This window comes from Corythoichthys intestinalis, chromosome 11, assembly GCF_030265065.1.
Source record: "Corythoichthys intestinalis isolate RoL2023-P3 chromosome 11, ASM3026506v1, whole genome shotgun sequence".
Lineage (NCBI taxonomy): Eukaryota > Metazoa > Chordata > Actinopteri > Syngnathiformes > Syngnathidae > Corythoichthys > Corythoichthys intestinalis.
This window is the reverse complement of record NC_080405.1, coordinates 20,041,393-20,066,348: the sequence shown is the minus strand read 5'-3', so window position 1 is coordinate 20,066,348 and position 24,956 is coordinate 20,041,393. Positions and strand designations below refer to the sequence as shown.

The window sequence follows — 24,956 nt, the reverse complement described above, 5'->3', positions numbered from 1 at the left end:
TATACTGTCCAGGTTCTGTCCGTCCATCTAAACCGGTGGAAGCTGGACCGCCGGCTGGGCCTCTGGCTCATGCTGCTCTACATTATCTTCCTCCTATGCTCCATCATCTTCGAAAAGCTGTTTTCACTGGAATGAATTTCACACCTTACATCTAAAACTTACCTTTTGATAAATATTTTACATGGTTTTGTACCGCCACTACTGCACACAGCTCAGACACAATTTGTATTCTCCCTGCTGTACTTTGTACTGTGCTAGTGTTCGCAATTACTCCTTTTATTACGCTTAATGGAATTACAAAGCATGCAGTTGTTGTTTTTTTTGCAAAGCATTTTTATCATGCCTTTGATGTATTTGTAAATGATTGGATGATCACACCATACTAGTATATAGGTGCACTCTGCTGCTCACATCTTTGCTTTGTGCACTTGCACAGAACTTTTTGTGCTTGGAAAAAGACGTGTTTGAATGTTTCTAAATGTGCATGCCAGGAGGATTGATTGGCTGTTGTCAGGTAAAGAAAAAAGCTGCATTACATGAATGTTATTGTGTTAACAGCTACTGGCCATTAATTCATATTATACTGGAATACTGGCTAGTCAGATACCATTGCTTACAACTATTAAGAATTTCTGAAGGAAATCCACCTCAACTCAAATGAAGTGATTTTTATTTCTGTCACGCTAGACGGTGCAGTCACCGAACAAATGTAAAAAAAAAAATAAAAATAGTACAACATAGTACATCATTTTACAAGTACGCAGAATGTAGGCCTCACATATCCAAAATCAAACGAATTCAAACATGTTAACAAAAATACAAACAAGGCAAAACCGTACATATGTTTAAGAAGCTGTATAGGTGGAAGTGGTCATCACACACTTCACAAGACTAGAAAAATCTCCCAATACCAATGGAATATTATGTAATATATAAAACAGTTATAAAAAAAAAAAAAAAAAGGCAAATGTGTACACTGTGTTGCTGATGTCACGGCAAGTGGTTTCCACATCTCTTGAAATGAATTTGGCTGTGGTAACAGGCATTACAGTGAACCAATACTATAAGACTATGAGCACCATTTGGTGGTTAAATACTTAAAGAAAAAAATGTCAAATGTTCATTTATGCTCAGTTTACTTGAAAAAATGGTGTTTGAAGTATTTGACCTAAACAGCAACATAATGAGCTCTGTGGCTTCAGCTCATAACTGTTGTGGTTGAGTTATAAATCACTTTTCTTGATAATGAAAACCCTGTCAATGGTAAACGCTCAAAAAGGTCAGACAAAGCACACAGACAATGTACTACAAAAGTCCACTAGTAACCAGAACAGTACAAATAATTCTCCAGCAACATATCGTTTGTTGTTTTGCCCCCGCCGCATCCTGCAAGTAAAAATAGATCATTTGGCAGAAAAAAAAACACTCCACAGTGCTGATGCGGATGTTATATTGCGACGCTACTCCGTTTACTCCCGAGAGCTCCCATGGAGACAGCTGTTGCTATGGTTACCGCATGTTCTCTCAAATCTGGTGTATAGCAGCAGTCCAGGACATTGGCGTGTGTATTTATGTGTTAGGACAGCCACTACGGCAGGGTAAACTGATCTGAGGTTTGTTTTGCAGTCATTGTGACCCTTTGCCGCCACCCAAGTAGATGTAAGGAGACCTCAGCTGCTGAGCCGTGAGTTGGCCTAGCTACATTTGAACAGGACTGGAAACGGTTGTTTTTGAAGAAGGCGCTCTTGACGTGTTGATTTGCTCAAATAGTGGTCGTGTGACAAGGGCGGCTGAGACGAGCAAACCGGTGCCGGGTCACTCGCAAGCAGAGCCCTGGTTCTGCTGGTAGATGGAGGCTTTGTCCTTGAGCAGAGCCAGGCACAGGTGGCAACTCCAGCTCCCTGTGAAAACACATCAATGGAATGATCGCAATTGCATACTATCGAATATTACCTCTTTTAAAATATTGCTTCTTTGATGTCTTACCCTCTGGCGGTTCGGTCATCGGAGGACTAAGGCAATACATGTGGTAGCCTCGGTCACAGTCGTCGCAAAATAGCAACTGATCCTGCAAAAAAAAAAAAAAAATTCTCAGGAAAAACCTTTGATTAACAGCATTTCCAAACCCAATTATAGGACCTGACAATTCATTAGTTAGGCTTTTCCATTCATCTGAACATGTACTACTTTTGTAGTGTACTACAGTTTCCTGGTTTGCATTGAAGCTATGATGGAGCATGAGCGATGGAATGATGCAATGCGTGCAGTGACGCTATTATTAATCCGTTTGCTCCTGTTGCCCTTTCTTCATCACCTAAAATATTGGCAGTGACGCCTTTCCATGTTTGCGTGCGTCACAACGAAGGCACAGAATAGTAAAAACAACGGAAAATACACATACACGAACTATCATTGACCCTTTATAGCAGCGGTCTCAAACCTACTCCACAAAGGGCCGCAGTGGGTCCTGGTTTTTGTTCCAACAGATCCAGCACAAATAGTTCAACCAATGAGGTTTCTACTAACATAAGCAGCACCTGATTGCAATCAACTGATTACACTTGTAAGAAACCAGATTGGTGAAAAGGTATTTGTCTCGTTTGGTTGGAATGAAATCCAGTACCCCCTGCGGCCCTTTGAGGACCGGTTTGAGACCACTGCTTTATAGGATATGAAACATTTTTGGTAATAAAAAAAAAAAAAATGTAACCCTTTATTGATCGAATTATGACTTTAACCATTAGAGAGTACTCATTAAATGAGTTCAGTGAGGGCCAATTTGAAATTTCAGATTCAAATTTCAATTCTGCTGTATTGGTTATAGGCAGTGTTGTCACTAACGCGTTACTAAGTAACACGTTACTGTAATCTGATTACTTTCTTTCAGTAACGAGTAACGCATTCGATTAAAGTTGCTTAGTGTCTGTGCGTTACTATTTTGTTTTTGCCTCATAATTTACATAGAATGAATATTGTAGTTATGTACGAAGAGCATTTTGAATAGAAAATGTTAGGTTCCCTGTACGTGCTCGTTTCCATGGTAACCGCTCATAGTTCTTCCTGTTTTGGTTTCGAGTCACACGTGCTAAGTGTTTTGGGACTGAGAAAGGCATGTGCCAGCGCAGATGCACATTCGAGCGGAGTGCAGCCACCTGTTGAGATGTGCGAGGGAATGCTGATCTGTGTGCGTCCATGAATGAACGTGCGTATTTTTCCTTCATTCTGAAGTGTTCCATCGATAGGTCGGAGCTGCTACATGCGTGGCCATTTCGTAGCTTTGCTGTTGCAATGGCGGGTGGTCGGCGACATCATATACGTGTTGTACATTTATGCCGTGAGGTGATGTGTTCGTTTAGCACCTTTGGGATGTGTTGTAGGTCCAGTCCAATTGACTGTAAAGTGCTTAGTTGTCGCCACGTTTTGTGGCAAAATTGATCGCGTGTGTGTACGGCGTACTTCTGGTGTTCTGCCAAAATTTCCACCCCATCTTTGTGTTTATTGCACTGTGCAATTCATTTGTGTGTTATTATTGTGCAGGCAATTTGCATTGTTTTATATTGACACTGATATGCTGTTAACCCTAACCCGAAATTCAAAATTTTTGACATTAGGGTTAATCTTCGAGTTAGCGGGGTTTATTTGGTTGTTGGAGTTGATTTCAACAAATTCCATGCCGTTTGTCAGTTATTTGTTAGTTTCAGGGCTCTGCACTGGCTAAGCTAGCGCGAGTCAATGGTGGTTGAAATCAACTCCATCGACTAATTAAACCTCCACTAATTCGAAGATTAAGCCTTTATGTGAAAAATTCTGATCTTCCCCTTAAAGTACAATAATCAGGAAGTCAATTACATGCGATGACGTTTTTCTGTTGTCATTCTTATGCTGAGGCGGCAAAGGGAGGAAAAACTGGTAAAAAGTAACCGATAAATTACTTTTAACTTAGTTACTTTGATAACAACGTAATCAGTAAAGTAACTACTGTATTTTTCACACTATAAGTCGCACCAGCCATAAAATGCCCAACGAAGAGGAAAAAAACCTATATAAGTTGCACTATACAAGTCGCATTTTGGGGGATAATTTACTAGATAAAATCCAACACATAGAACAGATATGTCATCTTGAAAGCCAATTTAAAATAAAAATAGAGAATAAAATGCTGAATAAATAAAAATAGAGAACAACATGCTGAATAAGTGTACAGTATGATAATGTTACATGATGCATGAACAACGAAATGCGAACGTGGCCGGTATATTAACGTAACATAGCTTTTCAGAGTTATTCAGATAACTATAGCATACAGAACATGCTAACAAATTTATCAAACCATCAGTGTCACTTTAAAACGCCAAAATAACATGTGAAATGATATAATAATGTGTTAATAATTTCACAGGTAAGTCACTCCAGAGTATAAGACACACCCTCAGCCAAACTATGAAAAAAAAAAAAAGTGACTTATAGTCCAAAAAATACGGTAAATGACTTTGACCTCAGAGCTTATAAGCAGAGTTGCTGTTTAGTTAGGTATGATCTCGGACATGCTCACATCATTCTCTGACGTGCCGCATACATTGCAGCACTTGCACTCAATGCACTGCCAGCGGTATGTCTTGACAGCAGCCATCATTACAGGCGTGAACTGCAGACATGTGGGATGGCCTGTAGGGAGGAACAGAACAGACACAACCACGGCACTCCATCAACATTCCGATTTAAATTCGCATGCACAATAAGTAGAGCTGTCGAGTCAAAAAAATGGCCCCCCCATACCTGAACGTCCACAGTCCGAGCAGGAAACGAGCTCTTCTGATTGGCCGGTCTTCTGGTTCAAGGTGGAGTCTCCCAGACAGAAGTCGCAATAATCGTTAGGTAGTGCCAGACCATTCGGACCCTTTTTTGTTGCTTCACAGGCAAATAAACACAGAAACATTTAAAGACTGTTACCACTGATTTCTGATGAAAAACTTCAAATGCAAGTCACAAAAGATGTTACTTATTATTTTAACACTTTATTGGGCAAGTGACTATTCTTGCTGATTAAAAAAATATATATATAATAATTACATACAGATAGTCCCTGGGTTACGAACGAGTTCCGTTCCTACGCTGGCGGCGTAACCCGAATTTCCGAGTAAATTGGAATAAACCCTTTAACTCCCAACATTTGCTCCCAAAAACGTATAAATACGTTCTATATTTAATTGTTTCAGTGTCCTAAAGACATGTTTTTTTTTCATAAGAGATATCTCTGATTCAAATGAGCTCCAAAGCACAAAGCTGAAAATCCATTTTAAAGCAATAAAACTGGCCACTGGAGGGCAGTAGCGCATTTGGTACGCGACAATTTGATGACCTCGTAACGCGGTGTCAGCAATAAAATTAACTTACAGGAATATTTATAATAAGTTGAAAATGAGCATTTTTTGTTTCCCATCGTTTTTGAGGGGAGTTCTAAATCAGGCTGCTTAAGACAGCTACAATTTTCACCAAGATCGTCATCCATTGAATATGGTACGCCCACCGGTGGTGGCTCTGTTGTACAATTGGCGTCTTTAGTGGGGCAAATTGAAACTCCGCTTAACATTTGGCTCTCCGGCGCTTCATGGTCCACATTTTCAATCCTTGGCTCTTGCTCAGTAGTTGTTGTCGCTTTTGAACACTTGAACGGTTTGAAAAAAATTAAGTATATCTATCTTGCCTCTTCTGTCCACAGGTGGTTTTGGCTAACCAAAGCAAATGACAGTCATTTCATTCATTTTTGTTGTTTGTTTTATTGCTTTACAACTTATATACACAATATTTACCGGAAAACTCTTGATTTTAAAATCATAAAGTGGTACCTCGAAATACGATAGCTTCGATACACGATCCTTTCGACATCTGACGAAAAATTTGACTCGCCATTTGTTTCTACATCCGACGACATACTCCAAATACGACGATTTTTTGACAGCCCGGCAGTGTCTTTGTTTTCCCACAAGATGGACGCACGGTGGATTTTCTTGTGAGATAAATCAACATGAGTTCCAACAATGTTAGTGCAGGTGGTGGGAAAGGAAAAAGGTGAGGCTTACCATTGAAATGAAATTTGAAATGATAGGAAAATATGAGAGTGGTGTCCGCATTCATAAACTGGTTTGACAATACGGCTGTAGAATGGCGACGAGCTCGGCGGTCCTCCTCTATTCGCCAGTCTTTATAAGTTAATGTGACAATTATTATTAGTGTAACATCACCAAAGAAATCGCCAGCTTCGTCAGGTTTTTAATCATTTATTTCAGAACTTGCCTTAACAGCATGCCTACTGTCCCCCGCAGCTAACACCCAACAACACGGAAGAGTGAAAGTAAAAACTCTAATATACTCTCTCACTTACACCACGCAAAATACATCCGCCACATTAAAACCCGAATCGTTACATTATTACAGGTATTATTATTTTTATTACTATTATTATATTATCATTCCAATTTTTATTCATAATTTATTTGTTTTGCTCTTTGTAATTGCTATTTGTAATAGTAACAGCAGTATTTATTAAGGATTTAGTATAGGTTTTTGGGCTGTGGAACGAATTAATGGAATTATAATGTATTCTTATGGGAAAATCCGGCTCGACATACGACCATTTCGACTTACAAACAAGGTCCTGGAACGAATTAACTTTGTATATAGAGGTACCACTGTACAGACTAGTGTTGTATCGGTCGCGAACGATTCGTTCTTTTTGAACGAATTGTTTGGGTGAACGAGACCGAACTAATCATCATCTGCACTGATTCGTTCTATGAAGTTGGTGCTTGTTCACTGCGTGGGAGGGCGTTGAGCAAGCGGCAGCGTCTTCTGACATCGCACACGACCAATCAGACGCCAGCCTCATCGCGGGCAGGGGAGGGACCGGAAACAGAATCAGGGCGTATGTCACTCACTTCCACGTGTGGCCAATAAGCAGCCAGCGTGCAGGCAGGGGGGCAAGACTGAGTTTTGTCACTTCCCGTTCAGTGACTCGGTCCTCCGGTTCCTGACCTAGCTTGCTGCTAACTTGACTTTCCAGTAATGACTATGCGGTGAACGAATCAAAAAATGAAAGGAAAGGACTTTGTCACATATTTGTTAACGTGGAGCCTATCAAATGCAGCTCAAAAAGACAAAAACACCACACAAATCTAGCGAGCATGGTTTAGTGTACTACTTTTCTCAACAGACTCGGGACTACCTATTACGACATACTATCAAATTTACCGTAATTTAAAACACGGGTAGCTACGAGGCAAGCAAAAGCTGAGCTGCGGTCGCGTGACGGCAATGAAGGGGGCAAAGAACTGTCACTATATGGAGGCTTCATGGCAGCGATATTTACCTCATATGTGCACAGAAAAAAAGAATATTTAGTATGATCACCATAATACTGATTTGCAATGAAACGGTATACACATGTCCATTTTTTCCAAGTGTTTTATTTTTTTTTTTCGTGTCAGGTGTTGGTTGGTTTGACAAATTATGTCAATCCGTCCATCATGTGCTACTCAAGCGCCCCAAAACAACGCACATGAACACGGGAGATGTCGCAATATGTCTACATTTTTCTTAACAGACTAATGAGAGTAGAAAGGCGATATCGTAAAGAGCAAACAATCATTTCTCGTCAGCATTTGACGATCTGAGATGCGGGGACGACAGGGGAGCTGACCGGATTATTTTATTTATTAATACCAGTGCAAAAATTCAATACGATCATCTTAATACTGATTTGCAATTAAACTGTCAAATATCAAAATGTAGTATTGTCTTTATTTCATAGCAGCACATTCGACAACTAGCTATTTACACTTATAGTTTTAACAATAGTGACTAAAAATAATAGTGATGAGCATAAAAACAAAAATACAACAGAGCGAGAGGTAAATATGATGTGTTGGTCGTTCCATATTTAGAAATTAAACTTTCGATTTATTTTTATTTTCGTGACAGCAAGCATGCTGCGTTGGCTGGTAGCAGGCTAGCAGCAGCATTGTATATGTGATCAAGAACATGCTAAAGAAAGTCCGTGCGCCCCCGACCCCAAACCCCCACTCCCCCCACAAAAGGAAAATGTTTAACCGTGTCCTAAATCGAAATGCAAGCACGAGCCATGACTTTGAGCCCATAGAACTAGGACAGACGACGCGGAAGTTCTCCCTCGCTTTTGCAGCAGCGGGAGGGAGACGAGGCTGTCTGTGAAAGCAGAATGATATCGCCTGTCACTCATTACTGAAACTACGACGAGCGGTCAATGAGGAGCCTGTGTGCAAGAGAGAGGGAGGGACCAAGAATGTCACTTCCTGTTCAGTTATACTGCGAAGCGGTCTTTGGTGATTCGTTCGGCAACGTCACTTCCCGTTCACTAACCAAACGATTCATTTGGGCGGGGAGGGAGATGGGGGGGCGAACGATTTGTTTGAACGAATCTTTTTACTGAACGATCCGGAATGGATTCGTTTACTCAAGTGAACGACAGATCCCGTCACTAGTACAGACCCCATTCACGTGACGTCACAACTCCGCCCCCCTGACTTGAGCCACCATATTGTCCGCCAGCTCATTGTGTTTACATATTACCGCTAAATACATTCCTCCAATGGCGTACCGCACGAATGCCATTTTTAGACCGTGACGTCGCATCGTAAAGCGGAAGTAAAGCCGAAGTGGGACATTATAGACCCGCCCTCGCATAGAAACAACGTAATTTGTGCTACTTTTCGCTGGTAATCTTTCAAAAACAAACATGCCGATCACGCATTGCTTTTTTGGAACTTGTAGAAACGACTCTAGCCATTACGAAATAAAAGCATTCATCACAAAACTCAACATTATAATCAAATACACTTTTCGCCAAAGAGCAGAAAAGTCAATAATAAAATAAAGCAAAAAAATAAGATACTGTGACCAACAATAAGTTGCTGTTTACGCGAACTAAAAAAAAAACCAAAAACAATTGGAGACAAAATTGCGGACGACGCCATGTAAGTCGGGTACGTCGTAACGCGGGGAATACCTGTTTAATTATCGAAATACAATGAGTTGTTGGGGGAAAACAAATAATGAATATGTAACAAAGTGTATCTCAATACTTGGGTGACTCACTCTTCTGCTCCTCAGGTTGGCGAGGAGTGGGTGGTGCCTCGATCTCCTCACGGTCCTCGCCCTCCTCCTCCGCTAGGTGAGAGTGCGTATAGTGGTAGCTCAGGCCCGGTCTGTTCTTGTAGCGCTTCCCACAGACTGACACACACACACACACGGTAATACACAGGGAATATGAATTGAAATACCACTGTCCCAAAAGAAGATTTCAGGTGCTCACTGCCCCACAGCAAGCATTTTTCTTTTAACTTAATCGACATCAAATGTATTTTTGTTGGCAAGTGGGAAGCTCTTATAGCCATGGAGAAAAAAAGTGGTGAAAAACTTTCAAGCGAGCACCTTTTACATTTCAACTGAAGTTAATGACAAGTCTTTCAGGTCACATCATGCACATACAGTGGGGAGAACAAGTATTTGATACACTGCCAATGGGTTTTCCCACTGGCAGTGTATCAAATACTCTTTCTCCCCACTGTAAGTAGGCTTGTCATGGTCTATTTAGAGAAAAAGCCGACAAGGATGATACACACGAACACAGGTGAAAAAAAGAGAAAGCTTGGACTCACTGTCGCAGGCGTAAGGTTTGTCTCTTTCCTCTAGAGCTGCTGCTGCAGCCTCGCTTTTCTTCTTACCGTTCTTGTCACTGCGACCCTAAAATAATAATTCAAAAAAAAGTATTTTTCTTTATTCGAAACTTCTTTGGATCTGTTCAAACTTTTGGTTAATTTAAATATGGCCTAAAAACTCTGTCCTTGCTGCTTTTTTATCCGTAAAAATATAACATTTCTTGTTTTGAGTAGATTTAATATGTTGGTCCTCACCTTGGATTTGCTCTTTCCTTTCCTCTTGGGAGTCTCATCCTCAAAGTCCTCATCGTCTAAGTCATCTAAATAGTCATCGTGGTCGAGGACTCTCTGCAGTGAGAAGGTCAAGGCAACTTTAAACTCATATTAAACACATTATCGTGCATACACAGCTATTATTTGTTCAATAACCAACTATCTGGTATTTACACGAGCGGAACAAACAAAAATCTAAACAATTTTGGGAGCGACAACTAAAGGTGTTTTCAACCTTGCGGACACGTCCAGAAGATGTGTGAGTTGTCGTGGAACTAGCGGGGGGGTCTACGGTAGCTGGATCGTCCTCAGCGGCGGCCCGCACGTCCGTCACGGCGCTTCTCCTGTCAAGAGGCTCGCCTTTCAGCAGCGCCTCCAGACTGCTGCCATCCACCGCCCCTAAGGCATCACGCTTCAGGCCCAGGTCCACATCTGCTAAACACATACAAACGCAAGTGAATCAGGACATACATCCTGATGACAACGCGACTGTTTATAAGGTTTTTTTTTTTTCCTTTTTTGTACCGATTGAACCCTTTTCTTGAGGGGTAGCACCTGTTTTGAGAGGGGGAAAGGCCAATCGGGGGTCTTCGGGCGGATGGGAGCGCCGTTTCTTCCTCCAACGGCGAGCTGGGTACGTATACAGTTGACCTGGAGCAACACCTACACAACACATTGAAGGCCCAACATTTGAGATATGACTAGGGCTGCAGCTTTTCATTATTTCTGTTATCTACAAACTATTCCAGTGCGTGATCCGATCTCATCGATCGTCATTTATTAGGCATAAGTCAAACATCATTTCTCAGCAATATGACAGAAATGCATCTAGAAGTCTCCGAATCAACATACTTGGGGTGTCTTAACCCTTAAAAATCGCAGAACACGTAGAAAGTGCGGAAGTTGAGGTCGACGCTTGTTTTTTTGTTTTTTTTTAAGTTGATCGACCGAGTAAAACGAGAGATAATGTCATTTGAGTTTTATACTTTTACTGCCCTCATAAACAAACATTAAAACGTTGCACGGACCATGTGTCTACATTTCCATTATTTTTGTCCTTTTTCCAAAATGGAAAGCACAACAAAAACTATATATCCCAGGGGCCATTGTAAGGTCACAAAGGAAGCCATCTAACAAGAGGGAGGCAAGGCAGCGAGCGACTTTGTGTAACGTGCAGAATGAATCGAAAATTGAATTTGGCGCAAGCAATTGCGTTGTTTCATCAACTCGAAGAAGAGGATGGGTGAGATTTGTTACAGTTTTCTTTGCACGAGTTGGCGAGTGAGAAGAGTGACAGCGATGCGTGAAGGGCGGAAGGCGGAAGACACCCCCTGGAAGTGTGGGCTGCGTGACGTAGCCCTGTGTCTTGTTTCAGGACGAAACTGAGTGGCATGCCTTAAGAAACTGAACTGGTTCATTGTAAATATGTTTAAAATACTTTTTTTTTTTTTCAATGTTATATTTTTTTTCCACAGTCTTTTCAATTTGTACATAGATGTGTGTTTGAGAAACTTGATTCTATGTATAATGCTTTCATAAGGGGATGGGTGAAATACCTAACCTCACAAAACCTGTTTTGACCATAGTATGTAAAGGACAAAAACTCCTAGGACCATACCTGCTGTTTCTGTTGAATTATCAAATATAAAACTATTCAGTCTAATTTTTTTCTGTTGAATGTTTATCCTAAAAAGTTGAATAAATTTTATTAAGCTTCCAAACGGTTCGTTGAGCATGTTTGGTTGTCAATGGGACAGATTACAAATTTTGACAAAACCGTTTGTGATTTTTTTTTTTTTTTTTTTTGGGTCCAAAATGTTGATTATAATTAGTCGGTGAAGAAAAAAAACAGTTTGGACTTGAGGGTTATGGTGTCCTAGATATTGGGACCAAACCAGGTCATTATGATTTTTTTTTCTTTGAAATATACAGTCCCTGACAAAAGTCTTGTCGCTTATCCATTTTGTAGAAACAATTATTAAAACTATTTATGTTGCCTTCCACCCTGCAGATCTCTTGCACACACCCATACTGGATGTAACCCCAGACCATGATTTTGCCACCGCCAAACTTCACTGTTTTCTGAGTGAATCTCGGATCCATGCGGGCTCCAATGGGTCTCCTGCAATATTTGCTGCGACTGTGGTGTAATTCAGGAGGTGACATACCGGTAAATAGTCTGAAATATCAACAAATCTTAGCTGCCTCTTACATTCCTAACCATAAAAAGGAACAAATTCTGCAGCAGGATGGTGCTCCATCGCATACTTCAATCTCTACCTCAAAGTTCCTCAAGGCAAAGAAAATCAAGATCCTCCAGGACTGGCAAGCCCAGTCACCAGTAGACATGTGCCGGTTACCGGTTTCACGGTTTACCGTGGTGTGAAAACGTCGCGGTTTCAAAACCACTAAAATTTTCCGTCATACCTTAGTACGGTATTCGCTATTTTTCATGTGCCAAAATGCAGCCGAAGTGGCTTGGTGCAGCAGTGCTCACCCTTCCCGTTTGTTGCCGTGAGTGTCAGTAATGCTATTCTGCTAAACAGCCAGCAAACCCAAAAAAACAACCCTCGAAACACAAGGCGTACTTTTCTTCAATTTATTGAGCTCTCAAATCGTGGTGAAATATACAAATGAATACATTTAAAACGTTATACAATTGTATTTTTCCACATGTGAGTAGGTTCAACAGGATAGCAGTAGCACCATGAAAAAGGTCGCCAAAAACAAAACATACATTTTCCTTTCAAATTCAATATACAAACTAACTAAAAATTACAAAGATGAATGTTAGCCTAGGCTAAGCTGGGAGAGCAGCTTCGTCGACGTTTTATGTCTCACAGCCGCTGAGTGAGAAACAAGCTTGAATGAAGGGGGGAGAAAAAAAAGGATCGCGTCAAAGATCGCTAATTGCGAAAGGAGGTCTCACTCCTCACTTTTTGTTTTAGATGAAACCTTGAAACCTCAACAATATTTACATTTTAACTAACTTATAAAACTAACTTATACATTTTTAACTAACTTATTAACTTATGAATTCTTTGTTCTTTTTAACACAGAGGCATGACATCATGTAGAAGAGAGTTGACACAGTGGCTGAAAATGGTGAAACTTCAGCTTCTCCCCCTCAAAAAAGTCATACAGTATATATTTTTAATTTTATTTAGAAGTGTTTTTACTTTTTTATAGCAATTATTTTGTTCTTGCTCTATTATTGAGCAACTTGAGCTCTGGCTGTGGGTATAGTCTAGGTTCTATTTATTTTAATTTTATATAAAACATTTGTTATTTTTTGTTAATTTATTTATTTTCACATTAATTTATTTTCACATTATATTCATGTTCCAATTTGCAAATATGTTCTGAAAAAAAAAACCCTGTTCAATGGAAAAAAAGTTTTTATTTTTTTTATTTTTATTTTTTATTTTTTAAAAACCCCATACATCTCAAAATTTTGGAGCTATAATTGCAATACCGTGATACCGTGAAACCGCAGTATTTTTGCTCACGGTTATCGTACCGTCAAAATCTCATACCGGCACATGCCTAGTCACCAGACATGATCATCAAATAGCATGTCTGGGGTAGGATGAAAGAGGAAGCATGGAAGACGAAACCCAAGAATGTTGATGAACTCATGGAGGCATACGTGACTGCTTTCTTTGATGTTCCTGATGACTTCATCAATAAATTGTATGAATCCTTGCCGAACCACATGGATGCAGTCCTTCAAGCCCATGGAAGTCATACAAAATATTAAATTTGGATCTCACAGCACCACTACTTAATTTGCTTATGTAACATATTTTTGTATTTGAAGTACATTTTTTGTTCAATTTTCACACTTCTTTCTGTAGGCGACAAAACTTTTGTCTTACTAATAGTTTACCTTTATGTCTTCATTAAATGATAAATCTTTTTTTCAGTGAAACAAATATACTTTTGTACATTCAACATCATTTAGGAGGGTCTTAGCTTTCATATGAGCCATTTCTGAAACCAACTGAATAATTAAAAGTCAAGTTATTAGCAATTGTTTCTACAAAATGGATAAGCGACAAGACTTTTGTAGGCATGTGCCGGTTATCGGTTTCACGGTTTACCGTGGTGTGAAAATGTCGCAGTTTCAAAACCACTAAAATTTTCCATCAGACCGTAGTACAGTATTCGCTATTTTTCTTGTGTCAAAAATGCAGCCAGAAGCGGCTTGGCGCAGCAACGCTCACCCCCTCCCGTTTGTTGCTGTGTGTGAAAGTGACGCTATCGGCTAGCCAGTAGAGCAGGGCGGTAAACCGAAAATTTACCGTTACCGAAATTCTTCACGATGACCGACGTAATTTTGACCATGTCGGTAAATTCGGTAATTTAATAAAAGAAGAAAATATAGTCTTTTCATCCCGCTTTAACTCTGTGTTGTTCGGCTATGTTCATTCCCCTTTAAGAAAGCAGACAGTGCGCTTACGTTTGGAGTCGCATGGTTTTCAGGAAGCCAATCAAACAGAAGCCCGGTAGGCTAACGCTAGCTGCTAACGCTAGCGGCTAACGCTACAAGTAAACGGGATGAAGTCGGGCTTAAGTTAGCTTCGCCAAACTTTCACCCGACATTAAGTAAACTCTTGACGGGTTCCAGATAGGGATGGAAAAACCGAGGCTTTCTGAAACAATGAACCACTTTTAAGACAATTGCCCTAAATTGAATCACTGTTTGACACACTGCAAGAGCCCCATCTACTGGATAAACAGTGCACGTTTCTTTTTAAAAGTAAAGTTGACAAATTGCCTCCGCATTACATATCTTCAATAGAATTAAGTGGATGTCGTCTATTTCAACCAGGAGATCGTGTCGTCATTAAGTGTGATTTACACAATTAAAGTTGACCTCCTTAAGCCTGTGTCATTGCTTTTGTCTGTGAAGATGTGTTCAAAGCAGTATTTGTAAAACACGACAGTGCTAGTCTTGTAAGTGGCTCGTCCTAGATGACGGGGAGTAACTATGTATTGCTTATTTTTTGTAAAAATTACAGTACAGTAAGCACAGTGCTTGGGAACAGCAATATTATTTATTGCATACTGTAAGGATTTCTAAAATCATAAGATGTAAATAACTGAGCCGAATAAAAGAAAGGAAAGGTTTGTGAAACATTTTATTTTTTAATTAAGTATAATTTCTGGGGGGCGGGTGGATGTGTCGTATTTGTATCTATTCTAAATATCTAAACGCATGCCACTATCTAGTGTATAACAATGCGGAATGAATTTAATGAAATTCAAGTGATGATATTTTTCAAGTCATACAAGCTGTTATAAATGTTCACACAAGAATTCTTATTGTTTACAAGATTTTTTTTTTTTTAATACTTAATGTTTAGACTGCATGTGCAATTTTTAAATTGAAAGCTGGTAAATACATTTAACGAGAAACTTAATTTGTATTCCATGCATTGATTCAAATTTTCAAATTATATAACAGTTTGCTTGGGCGAATTTATCGTCATTTATCGTTATCGAGGTAAATCTGCTCAATTTATCGTGATACGTACTTAAGGCCATATCGCCCAGCCCTACTAGCCAGCCAGCTAACCCAAAACCAAATACTCCAAACATAAGGCGTACTGTTCTTCAATTTATTGAGCTCTCAAATCGTGGAAAGTGTAATATACAAAATGAATACATTTAAAATGTTGTACAATTAGATTTTTCCATGTGAGTAGCTTCAACAGATTAGCACCATGGAAAAAGTTCGCCAAAAACAAAACACACATTTTCCTTTCAAATTCAATATACAAACTAACTAAAAGCTTACACAGATGAATGTTAGCCTAGGCTTAGCTGGGAGAGCAACTTCGTTGAGTGTGACAGCCGCAGAGTGAGAAAACAAGCTTGATTCGCTTGAATGAAGGGGAATAAGTGATAGCGTCAAAGATCGCTAATTGCTAAAGATGATCTTGCCCTAAGCACAAATCCACGTTCGCTGGATCAAGGAGAGGTCTCACTCCCAATGTTTTTTTTTTTGTAGACTAGAGTTGACACAGTGGCTGAAAATGGCGAAACTTCACTTACGCTTTTCCACCCTCAAAAAAGTCATGCAGTATTAAATTTTTTTTTTAATTTTATTCAGAAGTGTTTTTACTTTTTTATAGAAATTATTAATTAATCTTGAGCAACTTGAGCTGTGGCTGTAAGTATAGTCTATAAGTTATACTTAGTTTAATTTTATTTAAAAAAAATTTCATTGATAATTTATTTTAACAATATATTCATGTTCCAATTTGCAACTATGGTCTGAAAAAAAAAAATCCTGTTCAATGGAAAAAAGTTTTTTTTTTTTTTTTAACCCATACATCTCAAAATTTTTTGGAGCCATAACTGCAATACCGTGATACCGTAAAACCGCGGTATTTTTGCTCACGGTTATCAAACCGTCAAAATATCATACCGGCACATGCCTAGAATTTTGTCAGGGACTGCAAAGGCAACACCAAAGGCATGCAAAATCGGACAAAATATTCCCAGACTTTAAAGGGTTAAGTGAGAACACACCATAACTACACATATGGTGCATGAATAAAACAAGTAGTTAAAGAAAATAAATTATGAGTTGGGCGACTACTACAATGGGAAAGAAATAGCCACTAAACAAAGCAATATAGTGTGCAATTATCAATATTTTTTTTCACAAAAAGCTGCTGCAAGGCATGCTGGGAATTCTGTACTTTATGCATTTCACCATTCATGACATGTCTTTTTAATAACATTTAAAAATACATTGGGGGCGAGTTGTCATAATCATTGTATAATTTTTCATTTAATAATTCAAAATTTACCATATCGTGGTATTTTATCCAGATTTTAAATAGCCCTTATTACGATAGAAGATTTTTTTTAAACTAATTTTTTATGCATACCTGCGCTCCGGTGTCTCTTCTCCATCCAGATGTAACAATTGGACTGAGCCACACCAGTCTGTGAGTCCAAGAAGGGCATGAGGATACTGCGTTCAGCACACAGTCTGGCATTGTAGCTGTGGCACTGCTCCATGGCATCTCGGTAATACTGCTCGCCCAGCCTGTAATACGGTCAATCCCAATCACCAAAAAAAAAAAAAAGTAAAAAAACACACACACACACACACTTACATATCAGTATTCGGTGTCACTACAAGATCGATTGTGACTGCATATGCATCACTTCCTCTCGAGCTGTCATGTGTTGTCTCAATCCAATACTCAGCAAGAATACACGAGATAGCTTTGTAGTTATATGCGCGATAGATTTGTACATAAAAATTCATTGTGTCTGAACTTATCGCACCTGTACAGGATCAACCGGGGAGCAGGACATCTAATACATTTGATGCACAAGTTTATGGTGTGTGGATCATGGGTGACTTGGAGGCAGGGTAGAAAAACAATACACATTCACAATAGGAGTGGGAACCTCTTGGTACCTCATGATACGATACAATTTGCGATACAAAGCTCACGATAACGATGATCTGACGATATGGCGATACAACAATTATCGATACATTGGTCAGGAAATCATTGTAGGATTTTCTACAAACAACTAATAAACAGAAAAACAAACTTTTGCTGTGAACTGGAAGGAGTTTATCATGAGTAGACGTCCAATCCATTTGAACTGGGAGGGTGGCAGCAAATGAACATTCGTTCATTCGCTGCCATCCCTCCCACGTCTATGGCCATCATTCGCAGCCAATGCCAGGCATGCCAGGTCATTTACCTGTTCATTTTCAGTTACTTCCTGTTGATTTTGAGTTACAGAACAGGAAATGACCTGGGAATCACCCAAATGAATAGGCAGTGACTCAAACTCAACAGAAAATGACCTGTAAATGCCCTAAAAAGAACAGCAAGTGACCTATAAATGCCCAGATAATCTGATAGAATGACTTTGAATGCTCGTTTCAAATGAATGAACGTTCCCGGTCTAAATGGATTGGGTGTCGAGCACAGTCAAGGCCGCCTTAGAGTTAAATGAGACTCTATTATGGTGGAAGATATCTCGATTCTTGCAGGAGCTTATCGATAACCTTTTGGGATACAAAGTATCACGATATATCACCATTTCGATATTTTGTCACACCCCTAATTCACAATTTAGTCTTCAGTTATAAAAGATGTTTGAGGAATACTGGAGGAAAACAGACTGCCTGCAGAAAAACAAATGTATGTCATCAATTTTACGGTGAAAATAAAAGTATAGGGCAAGATGACTTTAATAATGTAGTTTGCGGATGGGCAGGACTAGGAATAATAGTAATATCATGTATTCCTGATATATGATTCTGAAGCCAAACTAAGTAACCAAAATACTGGAACAGTCTATTCGTATAATCCAGGATTGACAATCACAATGAAATGGATAAACCTGTATTTAAGTATACTTTGTGTGAACAAACGCACGCAACCAAAGTGGTAGAATGTTATCAATGGAGAGAAGAGGCGTCAGAACAAAAGGTTGATTGTTAGCACCCCTATCTCTTCAACAACAAAGCGACCGCCAACACAGGTTTATCAGTAAGCAGCCAGCCTCCTTTTCGGTCGAAGAAGCACATTAAAACAAAGTAGCCAACCTAAATTCATGGTGTGCGTAGTGTGTATATTCAGTTCCTCAAATGCTTCTCTTCTTTGCCCAAGGCTAACAAGCTATCCTTAGCTCACAAAATAACGTTATTCTCTTGGGAGCTACTCTGTATTGGAAAACGTGTGAGATGTGTCTTTGCTTTCCCAAAGTTTGAACCCGAGTCTTTGCTTTCCCACTGTAAACTAACCTTGGCTCGCTTTGTGTTTTTTCACTCAAAAGAAATAAAAAGGTAAAACTTACACTTTAACAACACTGTCGACGGCCGCCGCCATGTTTGGGTAGCGCAGTTGTGTGGACCGACACTACGCATGCGCACTTCAGTCAGCGACGCAAACCCACTGCGGCAGATTGCATACATAAAAAATATTAAAGAAAAGATTAAGACAAACATAATTTCTTATCTGCATCACACAATGCACATTATTGCTACCTATTGGGGATTTTTACCGTTTTTTTTTTTTTGTCGATTCACTAAAACTGCCTTTCCCAAGCGTCTTCAAATCAAGACCCATTAGTGGCGGCTGGTGGCATTTTCTCCATGTGGTGGCGCTACAGATAGAAAGACCGCAAATCCCAGCAGGGTCGAGAACCAAAGTGGTACTGTATGCCATGTGTAAAATGGATTTTACCATGTGGTATTTTTCTTTGCCATGTAGCAATTTTTTTTTTTTTTTTTTTTTTTTGTATATGGCAAAATACATGTGACATTTTTTTTTGCCATGCGGCAAATTGAGTTTGCCATGTGGCATTTTTGGGGTATGTGGCAAAATTGATTTTGGTGTGTTGCATTTTTTTTTCGGGGGGAGGGGGGGGGGGGGGGTTGAATGTTGAATGTCAGTGCGCTGTAATATAAAGTGTATGGTCAGAAATCACAGCCACACGTTTTTCTGCCATTTAATATGAATGGAAAATTTGGACTTGCACAGCCATCAATGGCATGGACGTTGTAGTGCATGGCCTGCAAATCTGACATGTACCCCCCAAAAATGCCACCTTCCTCCCCCAAAAAATGCCACAAACCAAAATCCATTTTGCCACATGGCAGAAAAAATGGCACATGTCAAAATCCATTTTGCCACATGGCAAAAAAAATGCCACATGCCAAAATCCATTTTGCCACATTGCAAAAAATGCCACATGGCAAAGAAAAAAATGCCACATAGCAAAATCCTTTTTGCCACATAGAAAAAAAATGCCACATGGCAAAGAAAAAAATGCCACATGGCAAAATCAATTTTGCCGCATGGCAAAAAAAATGTCACATGGCAAAATCCATTTTGCCACATGGCGAATACCACTTTTGGTTCTCGCGGTCTCTCGTAAAACAGGCAGGTAAGGCAAATGTATTTGTACTATTTCAATACAAGGTAATTAAGTGCTTCACTTAACACCAATGGTGAACAGGCAGGGCCAGCAAGGTCGTTATAGAAGTATCAACTTTTTCTATTAATACGTTATTTATGATAAATTTTGATTTACATTCTAATGTATATTATTCTTATTCAAGCCATGGTGTACTTACCAGCCACTTTATTTGGCACATCAATCAGCTGATCACATGACAGCAACTCAATGCATTTAGGCATTTAGGCATGTAGACATGGTCACGATGATCTGCTGCTGTTCAAACCGACCATCAGAATAGGAAAGAATAAGAATAAGATAGGTGACTCAAGAGACTTTGAACATGTATTGGAAAACTTTGCCGGAGCTAATGAATCTCGAGTTTTGCCGCAACTAGACATGTGCCGGTATGATATTCTGACGGTATGATAACCTTAAGCCGAAATCTCACGGTAGTGCAGTTACAGCTATAAAATGTGTTTCTCTTGATATCTGTTTAAGAAAAAAAAACCATTGAACAGGATTTTTATTTTTCAAAACATATTAGCAAATTGGAACATAAGTATAATGTTAAGTTAAAATAAATTAAAAAAAAAAAGAAATATTCAAAATAAAATTAAAATAAAATGTAGTCCTTTAGGTGAGCCTAAACCCACAGCCACAGCTCAACTTTATTACCATCAGAACAAAAATAATTGATAATTCATGTTAACATTATTCACACACTAGACACACTAATCACGCTGGAGTTTACTCTCGTAGCAGGTGGGAAATGTTCATGACAGTGTTTACTAACCTTTAATTATGTATAAACGCAAAATCATATCAGAGGTATTGCCTCCTCGGTAGCCACCCTCCGCAAATATGTTTTACAGTACATGTCAGTTGGCCCTCCTTCTCTAAGCCGCGGCCGTCTGTAACTTTTCTGTAGCCAAAGTATACCCATAACAGCGATTTCGTTTTCTTCGATGGGGTAAAAAGTTCAGGAGTTTCACCTCCTCCAGCCATCGTGTAGCACAGCTTACTCACTGACACTGAGCAAGAACCGGTGGGGGAGGGTTGAGCCTTGCAGCTGCAAGCGAGGGATTTCTCCCTGCATTTTTGGGACATAAAAAAAGCTAGTACCATAGGGATAGTATGACGGAAAATTTTTGCAGTTTTGAAACCTTGACGTTTTCATACCACGGTATACCTTCAAACCGGTAATCGGCACATGTCTAGCCACAACATTCAGATTGCAGGATCAGAAATTGGCGTTAACAAAATGAACGCAAGGATCCATCCTGCCTCGTATTAACGAGAGGCTGCTGGGGGTGTAATGGTTTGGGGGATATTTTCTTGGCCCACTTTGGCCATTTTTTATCAACTGAGCATCGTTGCAGAGACACATCCAATTACCACATCCTAGTATTGTTGCTGACCATATCCAGCCCTCTAAGAACCCAGAATACCCATCTTCTTATAGCTACTTCCAGCTGGATATCTGCCATTTCATTTTGCTCGAATTATCTCAGACTTGTTTGAACACAACCAGTTCCAGATGACCTAAAGGTCTGGATGCTTTGCAGGGATTGAGGGAATAGAGCATGTATTTTGCTCCATGTGTTTTTTGTAGACATGCAGTAAGATTTTATTGTCTATCCTTTGACTCAGAGAAAGCCAATGCATGATTTTATGGATGGTGCAATGTGGTCGAGTTGACTTGTATTTCCGAGGAGTCTGGCAGTAGCGTTCTGGATTAGCTTCAGCATTCAGATTTTTTTTTTTTTTTTTTAAAGACCTGTAAATATACCATTGCAAAAATGTAATCACCTAAAAAGGAAAGCATATGTCTCCATGTTTTATTTGGACAGAAACCCCCTAATTATTACTATGTATTTGGTAGTAATTTTCAGGTTTAATGATAAACCTTAATGGCTGTTGAAGTCTCGGCCAGAGTCAGTAATTGCACCAAGATTTGTAGCTGGCAATGACATTGAGCCAAGGTGAGCACAGACCTTCGACCTTTAGTCTTTTGGGCCAAAAATGATTACCTGTTTTTTGGAGGGGGGGGTTTGCATTCAGCTTGAGAAAAGATTCCAGATTTTGGTTTAAAAGAGGATTCCTTACTGCGGTTTAAAAGTCTGCAGAAACTCTGCTGCCTGGAGAGAAGTACATTTATAGTCTGCGATACGCCCAGAGCTATGCAATTGAAATAGTTTTTAAAACGGTGGAAGACAGCATGTTGAGGGCTTTAATTTTGACAGTTGCCGTTAGAGTTTTGTAATCTAGGAGGGTAAAATATACTAGAATTACTGAGAAGTGAGAAGGAAGTGTTTTCATTCCTGAGCTGGAGCTGCACACTGCTTGTCTTATCTGTATTTTTTTTTTTTTTTTTTTGCCACGCTATCTACTACAGAAAATAGTGTGCAGCCATTCCTACTGGTTCTATGAAAGATCTCTTCAGAAAATAACACCCTTGCATTCCTCAGGTCTTAATAATACTAGCAAATGTCATAATATACCTGTAATTTGTTTCTGAGAGCGGGATTCCAATATTGATATGACTCTAAATGCTCTCTGTAAAATCCAGACTGCCTGGATAGAGTGCGTAAACTTGGTGGCATCTGGAGATGTAAGAGTTCAGGGCTAGGTGGGGCCTTGATGCGAGAGTTTTGGTGAGTCTCTCATTGGTGGGCTGGTGAAGACTCCACTTTTTAGGGAAACAATGACCTTCAAGAATCCCCTTGCTGTCTTTTTATGTCAGCCTTATCCCAGCTTCCTCACCAAAGCATCGTCTTATCCATTGTTTATGGACACCTTGTCCTTGAGATGAATTGTCTGTGACGCAAAATATAAAACATGCTACTGCTATATATATTATTATATATATATATAATATTATATGTAGTGGAATCTATCTTCCTTAATGAGATGCCTGCAACAACAAAAGATTAAAATTCTCAATGAAGTTCACTGATTTAGCAGCACATGTATCTTTGAGATATGTTTTGCATCATCCGCCTGTTGAATCTTGGTAGGTAGGTAGGTAGGTAGGTAGGTAGGTAGGTAGGTAGGTAGGTAGGTAGGTAGGTAGGTAGGTAGGTAGGTAGGTAGGTAGGTAGGTAGGTAGGTAGGTAGGTAGGTAGGTAGGTAGGTAGGTAGGTAGGTAGGTAGGTAGGTAGGTAGGTAGGTAGGTAGGTAGGTAGGTAGGTAGGTAGGTTAAAAAAAGTAGGCTCCAGGAGTATAAAAAGTTGCCACAAAAGCATGATGGCTGAGACTTTCCAAAGGGACCATATTTATTTCGGTAAATGCTGCAATACGTGATGCATTTGTCGTCATGGGTGCATTTACTTCACAATGCGAGTCGCATTTGTTTGTGCACTATGAACTACAACACAGAAAATTGATATCAACAAAAAAATCCAAATTGGACCCTGAGGTGTGAACATAGCCCTAGTTGCAGTAATGTGCTTCAAGGATGGAGGAGGGCCAGTGAGATGCCCCAACTTGTTGCAGAGACAAAAATATCTAAAGGCATTTTCAGCCAGATTGCTGGGGGAAATGTTTGTTTTTCTATCTTTCTACCACCTACTTACAAGTTGCTTAATACAATATTCTCTGCCTCATTTTCAGAATAACTGGCCACTGCTACGGCTGCTGTCCCAGCACCACTATCAGTTTCTGGAACTGATTAATGTTGAGATCTAATGTTCGCTGGCCCGTCTTGTCTTGTAATAATTATAGCCACAAGCAAGCAACTAGCTAAGCTAAAGACTTATCATTATTATACAAACAGCAACAGCTGTCTGGAGTGGACTATGTCGACGTAGCATAACAAGTACACTTAGTTCACCTATTTGAAAGAAAGCAGTTGACAACTTCTGAATGTCATATATGTTTGAGGTCTGGGAAAGTTAATGTTATCAGTGTATTAATTTATTTATATTTGAAATAAAGTATGACATCAATTAATTGGAGGCCCAATTAATTTAGAATATAAAAATGTTTGTTTTTTTTCTGTTTTTTTTTATTAAATCAGGATTTTCATGGTCCCTCCTCCCTCTCAGGTCCAGGTTCCACACCATGCGCCAAGTGTTCAAAATAAGTACTCAAATATATACTGGACTATTAATATTACTTATTATTAACACTATTAATATGAACACTGACGGGAAAAAAAGTCAAAATGAAAGACCATCTGTGAGGGCCAGCAATCTTAAACCATTTGATTTCACAACTTCACAATGTTTTTGCTTCGAACTAAATCAATCACTGAAAAAAGCACTCGCATTTTAGTCATACTTTCAGGATTTTGTAATGATAAGTAGTTTATAATGAAGCATGCACACACACACAAACTCACATTCTCCACACACAAACCCCCATACACTTAGACACAACTACATACAGAAGCGCACACAGGCGTGGCCTCAAATATGGGGACCCGAGACGCAAGGCTCCAGAAGCCCCCTCCTTCCTTCACATATTTACGCACACACATTACCATGAACTCACGCCCCTACACCCGCGCACACACACTGCAGTCTATCCTGCAGATACTTTTGTGAATTGTGCAGATTTTGAGCTCACAGTTTTGGATACCTTCCTCATCCTCTTCTTCTTTTGGCCCTTGTGTAGATGAGCGACTCATAGCAGACAGGTAGGAGTGTTTGTGCATTGCAAAGTAAAGTTTTATGCAAAATTAACCGCAAGACATATCATTTTACAATTGTTGAAAACTTGCAAGTGCTATTAGCCAAATGTTTCCTAAAGATACGGAAAGAAAGGGGGGCTTGGGAAGAAGGTGGGAATGATTTTCGAAACACTCAGTAAAATACAGGTAGAAGTGGGTAGAGTAGCCCAAAAATTTACTCGAGTAAGATTAGCGTTACTTCGAAATAATATTACTCAAGTAAGAGTAAAATTAGTCATCCAAAAAATGTACTCAAGTACAATTAAAAAAGTATCCAGTGAAAAGGATACTCAAGTAATGAGTAACATTATGAGTAACTGATTAAGATTTTTTTTTTAAAACAATGGTATTTTTTAGGGCTGTCA

At 39.4% G+C, this 24,956-nt stretch overlaps 3 protein-coding genes across 18 annotated transcripts in view; 2 read left to right on the top strand and 1 right to left on the bottom strand.

Moving 5' to 3' along the window:
• Positions 1-7,270, top strand: part of LOC130923850 (sodium/potassium/calcium exchanger 3-like) — a 35,796-nt gene extending 28,526 nt beyond the window's left edge. For both annotated transcript variants that reach the window (XM_057849929.1, XM_057849927.1), the window contains exon 17: positions 13-7,270. In XM_057849929.1, coding sequence (XP_057705912.1) covers positions 13-135 — 123 coding nt within the window. In that variant the 3' untranslated portion in view covers positions 136-7,270. The remainder of the gene's footprint in view (positions 1-12) is intronic.
• Positions 654-18,897, bottom strand: dpf2l (D4, zinc and double PHD fingers family 2, like). Of its 4 annotated transcripts, none has more exons than XM_057849930.1 (11): positions 18,813-18,897; positions 16,871-17,031; positions 10,491-10,628; positions 10,201-10,400; positions 9,948-10,040; positions 9,693-9,777; positions 9,130-9,264; positions 4,777-4,908; positions 4,553-4,665; positions 1,987-2,068; positions 654-1,901 (listed from the first exon to the last, which is right to left on the bottom strand). In XM_057849930.1, exons 1-11 carry the CDS (start codon positions 18,842-18,844, stop codon positions 1,816-1,818), a joined length of 1,257 nt encoding a protein of 418 aa, XP_057705913.1. In that variant the 5' UTR covers positions 18,845-18,897; the 3' UTR covers positions 654-1,815. The 4 variants fall into 4 exon arrangements, with proteins under 4 accessions (XP_057705913.1, XP_057705914.1, XP_057705915.1 ...); XM_057849931.1 differs by having other exon boundaries at positions 10,201-10,397; XM_057849932.1 differs by having other exon boundaries at positions 10,521-10,628.
• A 5,532-nt stretch (positions 18,898-24,429) lies between these two features.
• The window catches only part of LOC130924446 (high-affinity choline transporter 1-like), a 41,188-nt gene continuing 40,661 nt past the window's right edge, over positions 24,430-24,956 (top strand). For 11 of the 12 annotated variants that reach the window (XR_009064876.1, XR_009064877.1, XR_009064880.1 and 8 more), the window contains exon 1: positions 24,430-24,558. The gene's annotated coding sequence lies outside the window, so the exon portion shown is untranslated. The remainder of the gene's footprint in view (positions 24,559-24,956) is intronic. The other variant, XM_057851025.1, reaches the window with a different exon arrangement.

Coding starts and splice junctions, on each gene's coding strand:
- dpf2l (XM_057849930.1), bottom strand. CDS start 18,844: ATGGCGGCGGCCGTCGACAGTGTTGTTAAAGT. Junction 10,401..10,490: donor TCAAGAAAAGGGTTCAATCG/GTACAAAAAAGG, acceptor GTATGTGTTTAG/CAGATGTGGACCTGGGCCTG. Junction 4,666..4,776: donor CTCGGACTGTGGACGTTCAG/GTATGGGGGGGC, acceptor TCCTCCCTACAG/GCCATCCCACATGTCTGCAG.